Source organism: Rattus norvegicus, chromosome 1 (genome assembly GCF_021556685.1).
Source record: "Rattus norvegicus strain SHRSP/BbbUtx chromosome 1, alternate assembly SHRSP_T2T, whole genome shotgun sequence".
In the NCBI taxonomy this organism is placed as follows: domain Eukaryota; kingdom Metazoa; phylum Chordata; class Mammalia; order Rodentia; family Muridae; genus Rattus; species Rattus norvegicus.
In genome coordinates, this window is record NC_141534.1 from 89,590,844 (window position 1) to 89,599,847 (window position 9,004).

General features: G+C 43.3%; 1 protein-coding gene across 1 annotated transcript; it reads left to right on the forward strand.

Annotated features, from left to right (window-relative positions):
- The first annotated feature begins 437 nt into the window (after nt 1–437).
- Igfl3 (IGF like family member 3) lies at nt 438–7,518 on the forward strand. The gene is made up of 4 exons (XM_087610036.1): nt 438–514; nt 4,176–4,503; nt 4,678–4,744; nt 6,019–7,518. Exons 1-4 carry the CDS (start codon nt 442–444, stop codon nt 6,022–6,024), a joined length of 474 nt encoding a protein of 157 aa, XP_087466162.1. The 5' UTR covers nt 438–441; the 3' UTR covers nt 6,025–7,518.
- Nucleotides 7,519–9,004: the final 1,486 nt, after the last annotated feature.

Below are 9,004 nucleotides of genomic sequence, written 5' to 3' on the forward strand. Positions count from 1 at the left end.
TGCCTTTTTCCCCTTGGGACCCAGAAGTTCCACTTGTACCTACCATCCAGCAATTGGCCCCCAGCCTTCTTTCTTTTTTTTTTTTTTTTTTTTTTTTGGTTCTTTTTTTCGGAGCTGGGGACCGAACCCAGGGCCTTGTGCTTCCTAGGTAAGCGCTCTACCACTGAGCTAAATCCCCAGCCACCCCCCCCCCCCCCCGCCCAGCCTTCTTTCTTTACAAGTCAAGAACCAATTAAGGAACTAGACCTCAGTATCAGCACCTCCCCTTAGAGTCAGTCAGCAGTCACACAATGGAACGTTCTAGGGTATGATTATCTGTTTGACTTGACTCTTTTGTCTTCTTTTCTGTTCTGTAGCACTTTGAACTCCACCCATCCAAGAGTATCATTGCCTATAAGGTATAAATATCATGGGTGTGTCAGCCACAGCTCATAGTCCCAGATGACCATTCTTCCACAACTCCACCACTTACAACCACACAGCCTATCCAGAAACATGAAGATTAGAAACCCTGGTAAGTACCAAGGAGACATGGGTACATGTGTGTTTAGCATCCCTCATTTATCCCTGAATTCTGTCTATCTGGCTGGCTAGCTATCTCTAGCTTTCTATCTTTCTTTTTTTCTTTTTCTTTTTTTTTCTTTCTCTTATCATCTATTTATTTAGAATGGAGCCTCACAATGTAGCCCTGAGTGTCCTGGAAATTCCTACTTAGACCGTCTTGGCTTTAAATTCACAGAAATATTCTTACTTCAGCCCCAGAATACTGCGATTAAAGGTACAAGCCATCATGCCCAGCCCTTCTGAATTTACGGAATTCTCCCTTCTCTTCTTTATTCATATTTTCCCATCTCATGATACATGCTGGTGTCTCTGGCTACTGTTCAATGACTCTGTAATGATGAAGATGAGCAGTCAAGCATCAAGCCTAGGACTGAGAACATCATGATCCTCTGATTCTGAGGGGCTCAGGACTTCAGGCCATAGTGCTTGCAGGCACATCTTGGACGTGCTGCTGGGGCACAGAGTTGGGTACCGAGAATAGGGATTGCATCCTTGTTCCTGCTCTGCTCCCTCACTCCAGGCACTGTTTTGATAATTAACAGACAGCTACCTGGAGAGGTTGTGACTAGTTCAGAGCTCTCCCTCTTCCCAGACCCTCTTCAAAGATTTTCTGTCAACCACAGATACCCACTCCCAAAATCTACTCAGAGCCACTAGACCCAACTAAAGAAACTCAAATCATGACCTAGTGGCCCTATCCATGGCCACCTGGTGGTTCTCCCAGTATCAGCTTCACTCCCTTACTGCTTCTCATTTTTGTACTCCTGTGCTCAGTCTCAGAAGGGATCACTTCCAAGACATTGTGCAGTGAGGGGTGAGAAAGTGGAACACTGCAGCAGGGGATAGCAGGAGTCCCGAAGCTCGCCTAGCCATAACTTCTCCAGATAGCTGTCTAGGCAGGAAGCTTGACTGCACACCCTCATCATTGCAAGGTCTATGTACAAGTGAGGGTCCTACTATAGCAAGAGCTTGAGGGAGACGTATCATGGATAGAGTCTGGCTGTGTTTGTGCCCCAAAATTTCACCTACAGGTAACCATGTGCTGGTCCCTTCCCTCCCCTCTCTCTCTCCCTCCCTCCCTCTCTCTCTCCCTCCATCCCTCTCTCTCCCTCCCTCCCTCCCTCTCTCTCATCCCATCACTCTCCTCTACCCCATCTCTCATTCTATAGGAATATCACCCAATCAGTCATGGCCAGATTTGACCAGATCTGACTTCACCTAGATTGTTTTTGACAATTGTTGATTATTATTGTTGCTGGGTGTGTGTGTGTGTGTGTGTGTGTGTGTGTGTGTGTGTGTGTGTGTGTGTGTGTGTTGTATGTTTATGAGTTGTGTGGGTTCAAGTGCCCATGTGAGTAACACAGAAGTGAGAGCAAGATAGCGTGTGTTTTTCATTGTTGCCTTCCGTCTCAATTCCTTGAGACAAGATCTATCAGTGAACCTGATTACTCTAGCTGGCCAGATTCTTAGGTCTCTATTCCAAGTCTCAGGTCGTAGATGTGCAGGGTCATGCCTGGATTTTTCCATAGGTTCTGCGGATTCGTGTTCATGTCTTCCTGCTTGCAAAACAAGTTCTGACCCTACTAAGTCATCTCTTAGCCCCTTAGATTACTTTAGGCAGAAGATAGCAGGTCACCCAAATATGATATAGGTTTAAAAAAAATACTGATTTTTTTTTACTACTACATGGTTTTGAGTGTGTGCCCTAAATGTTTATGTCATAAAATCTTAATTAGTCAATGCTAGAGTGACTCGGGGTAGTACCTCATAAGGTGTTTTAGAGCATGGAGGCAGAGTCATTTTACAGGAAGCGATGTCAGTGCATGGCAGCAATGGTGGAGCTCTCATTCTCACCTAGTAGTAACAGAGTCTTAGAAAAAAGCAGGCTGCCTCCCATGACGTCTCTTTCCAAAATATCTACATGGAGCTAAAGAAACATAGTCCTGTCTAAAGACTGCTGTGCAGCCTGTAACTTCCCAGCTTCTATAACCTGGAGCCAGAATTCAATTCAGTGTCTGATTGTGAAAACTACCAAGCCTCTGGCAAGTTGTTCTGCCATGGAAAAATCAAATGCTATGACTATTAAAAATATCCCTATGGTCTTGAATTTTCTGTAACTCATTATGAGTCATTGAGGGGGGTGGATCCTGACACCTCAGAGCACACAAGAAGCCGAGCATCTCCTGATAAGAGTGGGTCCAGTAGGGCTGGAGAGATGGCTCAGCCGTTAAAGGCTAGGCTCACAACCAAAAATATAAGAGTGGGTCCAGTAAATCATGAACAGCAATAGCTTACCAAATTGCCTCTAGTTCAGTTCCAGATTCAACAAAATTCTACTCTGGAACTTTTAAGTGTGGCTCTGGGGCTAAAGAGATAGTTCAGTGCATAAAATGTTTGCAGTTCAAGTATGAGTGCCCGAGTTCAATACCCATATAAAGCCAGAACTGTAGTCTACTCCCAGGACTCTCATGAAAAGACTGAGAGAATCTTTAAGAAGCTCGAGAGCCAGCACCCTGGAATGCAACAGCAGGGGACTGGAGGTCCTATCTCAAACAAGGTAGGAAGTGAAGGCTAACACCAGAGATTGTCCTCTGAACTCCACACTCCTGGGATGTTCTCACACACTTGAATGGGCACACAGAAAGGTTTCCTTTGTATGTATTTATTAAACATGGGGCTGTTGAAATGGCTCAGCACATGAAAATGATTGCAAGCAAACTTCATGGCCTGGGTTCCATTGGCAAAATCTATGTAAAGGTGGAGAGACCTGATTCTATGATGTCCGCAGACCTCCTTTCACATCCTCATTCTCCCCTCACTCTGTGTGTATTTGTGTGCCTGCCAACATGTCTTTGTGTGTATGTGGCACACATACACACACACAAACACACACACACACACAATAAAAAAATAACAGTAAAGAAGTAACAACATTTTAAACATGATTCTGCTTAACACCTTATTAAGAAAGCTGTTGACAGACTCTCCAATAGGGAAATACCAGTCTCTCCCTCCCCTACACATAAAGAACCTCCAAGCACCAGCTGTTCCTTGATAGATAACCAAGCATCTCATTCTGGAACTATCAAGGCTTCAGTCTACATCAAGGTCTTCACTGTTTGTCAGGCTTGCTATAGTAGCTTCAGTTGGAAACACACGCTGCTTTTTCTCTGCCATATACTACACTGCAGCCTGATCAGAATCATGGTGTCTGGAATCTTCTAGAAGGACAGACCAGACAAAATCATGTCTAAATATTATTGCAACTCTAAGGTACCTTTGAACTTCAAATTAATCCTGTCTTTCCTGCTCAATTCCCAGGGTTTCCCTCATAAACATAGACCTAGCATCTGTAAATAGAATCCTTTTTATTTGCAGACTTAAGAAACTTACCCCTCTTCCCAGCATTCTGCATTTCCTATGCATCAGCCCGCACCAGAACCACATCCAGAATCAGCCTCAGAAGCCATTCAGCATCCTCTCTAGCCAACAAGGACCTGGTGATAGATGTGCCCTTGCCTCTGATTGTCACCAGTTGCTGTGTACATTCTGACTCTCTCTCTCTCTCTCTCTCTCTCTCTCTCTCTCTCTCTCTCTCTCATATTTCTCAGGTGCTGTCCTTATTGCAGTATTCCTGTGTATACTTGAAGGAGTGAGAGGAGCTCAAAAATCCCCGACTTTCTCAGGCCCTGACTCATGGCCGTGCAATCCCAAGTGTGATGGCAAAACTTACGACCCCTCCAAGGAGTGTTGTGCTGATGACACCATCCTGTCCCTTAAGCATATTAACCTCTGTGGCCCTAGCTGCACCTACAGGCCCTGCTTTGAGCTCTGCTGTCCTGAGTCCTATAGCGCCAAGAAGAAATTTGTTGTCAAGCTGAAAGTTCATGGAAAGAGATCCCATTGCAGTTCATCCCCTGTCTCCAGGAACTGTGCAAGGCAAGTACCCTCTTCCTGTCTGTGTGTAGAGTTAGATATGAAAATGGAGAAGGAGGATGTATGGGTATATACCTTTAAGAAAACCCTTGCCCCCCTACTCTTGTTGCTAACAAACTCTCAGGCTCTTTTATTCATTCCCTTCTCTGATTCTTCAATTTGCTTTCTCCTTTGTAGCAAAAGACGTCATGGAGCAGATATTGAAGAAAACAAACTCTGTCTTAGGGGAGAAAGTGGTGCCCAGGTAGACTTCAGGGTCTATGCAGTCACCAACCAAGAGGTAGGCTGAGAACTGGATTGTAAACATAATATCTGTACAGCTTCTTCTAAGGCTCAGGAAACATTCCAGAGAGATCAGGCTCTTGGCAAGCTCAGTCTTACTTCAGTTAGCTGTGGAAGACCAGGCCTGTCAATAATCAACCACGGAAGTCGGCGAGGCTCGTGGGGCTCCCTCTCTCCCTACTGAATTAGCTACAGGGGCATGAGCATTATAACCTACACCATATGACCCAAGGGGAAAAATTGTCAATAGCTTCTCAGCCTGGGGTGGTGCCTCAAGCACCCCCCATCCCCATATACACCAGAATTTTGGCTGGTTTGAACTTGTCTAGGTCTTGTGCAGGCAATCACAGTTACTAGGAGATGATGCGTACTTCATCCATGTCATGTCCGGAAGCCAGCATTTTATGGCTCTCCTCCCTAACCTCTTACATTCTTCCTACACACTGTACCGGTATGCTCCATGAGCCTTGATGAAGATGATCCATCCACAGCTGGGGACTCACAGTCACTCGTTCTCAGCATGTGGAGCAGTTAATAGCCTCTAACAACCATTACCTACTGCAAAAAGAAGTGTCTATCATCAAGGTTGGGAACAGAGATGTATGGGTATAAATAAAAATATTAAGAAGGCAATTTGAGTAATAGAGAGAAACCTCCGTAGTTAGGAGCATACATTGTTCTTCCACATAATCTGAGGTACATCCCCAACATACATGATGGCTCTCAACTGTCTGTAACTCCAGTCCCAGGTTGCCCTCTTCTGGCTTCTCCAGGCACTACATATGCATGGTGCATGGGCCTATGTGAGAGCAAAACACCCAAATGCATAAAAAAATGAACATTAAAAAGTTAAATAAATTAAATAAGATCTTTTGATAGCATGAACATTTATCAAAATACCACTGGTTGTTCACACACACACACACACACGCACACACACACTCTCTCACCCTGGGGACTATGAATGACAGCTTATTGTGTTCTCATTTTTTCTAAGCCAGTATACAGTATAATAAATGTCATTTTGGCCATTTTCAACAATGTGTTTTAGTATATTCACATGCTCTGTCACGCTCACTCTTACTCTCACATCACCCTTGTGTTCCCCCAATATGTGTGTGCATGCACACATACACACACACACACACACACACACACACACACACACATCTTCCTTCTGTCACACGTTTGACTATATTTTGAGAATCTCAACTTTAATTCTTCTTCCCTGGACAGGCTTGAGAGTCTGCTCTCTTCCTGCAAGCACCAGTTCCTGAATGTTCATACTTGAAGAATGGACACCTGAAGCATTGGTGTGAAGTGATATATGTTTTATTACAATGTTCATTTGAATATTGTTTACTTAAGCATGTGTTGGATTGAAATGTTCCCCAATAACTTTCTAAAACTAGCGTACTTCAATGTAACTAAAGATAAGTATATTCAAGCCAGAGTCCATGAGTCCACAGAGAGGCAGCAGCTACATGCAAGTCAGGCATGGAGCCCTCACAAAAATTCAAACTAGGGGCATATGTAGTCCTTTTCTAGAAACAATCCTTCCTGGATGCTCAGGAGGGTCCAGACCTGAACAAAAATCACATGTCTGTCTAGGAAAAGGGGAAACATCAAGATCCACAGGACCCTCTCAAGATTGTAGAGGCAGCAAACTGGGGTTGAGAGGAAAGACTCTCAGACCAGGCAAGTTGTCTGCATGTCCTTCAGTGAGCTCCAGAGCTGCAGCTCCTGTGAGTAGTCACCAGGCTTGGCTTGGCTTTTTAGTAATGCCTTTGAGTCCTCCCTACCCTGTTAGTAACCCTTGCCTACACTCTTGTAAGGAACTCAAATAAACTGATTAGTTGAAAAAGTTGTACTGTTGCTAAACTGTTACTGTAAACTCTCAGTTCCTATGTAGGGTGAGTATATGTTTGTGGCACAACTCACCAGGAAAATCACATACACAGCAGCAGATAAGTTGGTCTCTGGCATCTCAGAACTATCAGAATGTGTCTATTGTCTAATTTGTGAGGTTGTGTATTTTGTTATAGCAACTCAATCTGACTGATACAGTGTCTTAGTAACTGCTGTATAGAATGAGAAAAGGCTTAAGTGATGGAGTTAGTAGAGATCAGAAGTCACCAATGTTAGCACAGATGGAGTGATGTTTGCTCCCAGTTGAGGTTCAGACAAAGCTAATGTTCTTGTCCATGTAAAGACAGCTATGCAGTGGCCTGGGAGTGGGCTATATCCACTTGTTGTTCACAGAGTGGCCTGGTGTAGATGCTCTGTGATCAGCAAGCCTTGCTGAGAGGCCAGGTCAGCTCCTGATGTCAGGAAACAAGTTCTATTTCTCACTTTCAAATTAATTATAATTTGTAATGATAGATCTCATCACACTCTGAAACAAGGAATACAAATGACTTCAACCAAGTGGACCTTCATTCTGGGAGATTACTAAAGGCTAGTTAGGTCCCCAAGTCAGATCAAACACATAGACAGACATGGTCAAGTGCTTCTGTTTACTGACTCACGAGTGCAAACCAAAACCTTGATCTCATGTGTCAGTGTAAAATGATAACTCTGAGCTGTCAAGATAGGTCAGTGGGTAAAGGCACTTGCAAGCAAACTGGATGACCTGAGTTCAATTCCCAGAACCTATATGATGGGAGGAGAGAGCTGACTCCCACACCTCCATGTACTTACCCTGACATTCAAATAAGTGAATAAATATCATTTTGTAAAACCAATAATAATTCTGCCTTTCAAGAAATAAGAAATGGTTGGGGATTTAGCTCAGTGGTAGAGCGCTTGCCTAGCAAGCGCAAGGCCCTGGGTTCGGTCCCCAGCTCCGAAAAAAAGAACCAAAAAAAAAGAAAGAAAGAAAGAAAGAAAGAAGAAATGACCTTCCAATTTCCATCTTTGCCCGGTACTGGCCCTGTGCCACAATTATCTGCACCCCAGTCTCTCCCAGAGAAAGAAGGTCTCCCAGGAGTACTGGCACACCAAAGATCACAGGTGAGACCACCACCGCTACCCAAACACCAGCCCAAGTAGGACCTTTAAAGGAATACAGGAAAACACAAACAGGTGAAGGAATTGAACAAAACCATACAGTATCTAAAATGAAAATATAAACAAAGAAATCACAAAGAGAAACAACCCCAGAAATAGAAAACCTAGGAAAGAATGCAGGAGTCACAGACACAAGCATCACCAACAGAATACAAGTGATAGAAGAGAGACTCTCAGGTTCAGAAGATACCATAGAAGACACTGACACAATGGTCAAATAATATACAAAAAGCAAAAAACGTCTAACCCAAAACATCCAGGAAATCCAGGACACAATGAAAAGACCAAAAATAATAGGTATAGAGGAGAGAGAAGATACCCAACTCAAAGGACCAGTAAACATCTTCAACAAAATAGTAGAAGAAAATTTCCCTAACCAAGAGAAAGAGATGACATACAAGAAGCCTACAGAACTCCAAATAGATGGGACCAGAAAAAAAATTCCTCCTGTCACATAATAATCAAAAAGTGCAAAACAAAGAAAGAATATTAAAAGCAGTAAGGGGAAAAGGTCAAGTAACATATAGAGGCAGACCTATCAGAATTACCCAGACTTCTCGGCAGAGACTCTAAGAGCCAGAAGATCCTGGGCAGATGACATACAGATCCTAAGAGAACACAAATGCCAGCCCAGGTTACTAAACCCAGCAAAACTCTCAAATACCATAAATAGTGAAACAGACAAAATGACAAAACCAAATTTAAACATCTTTCCACAAATCCGGTCCTACAAAGGATAATAGATGGAAAACTCCAACACAAGGAGGGAAAATACTCCCAAGAAAAAGCAAGAAATGATTCATCTTTCAACAAAACCAAAAGAAGATAGCCACACAAACTTAATTCCACTTCTGTCAACGAAAATAACAGGAAGCAACAATCACTTTTTCTTTTTTTTTTTTTTTTTTTTTCCGGAGCTGGGGACCGAACCCAGGGCCTTGCGCTTGCTAGGCAAGCACTCTACCACTGAGCTAAATCCCCAACCCCACAATCACTTTTTCTTAATATCTCTTAACACAAATGGACTTAATTGCCCCATAAAAAGACATATACTATAAGACTGGATATGTAAACAGGACTCAACATTTTGCTCCATGCAAGAAATGTGCCTCAGTGACAAAGACAGACACTACCTCAGATTAAAAGGCCAGGA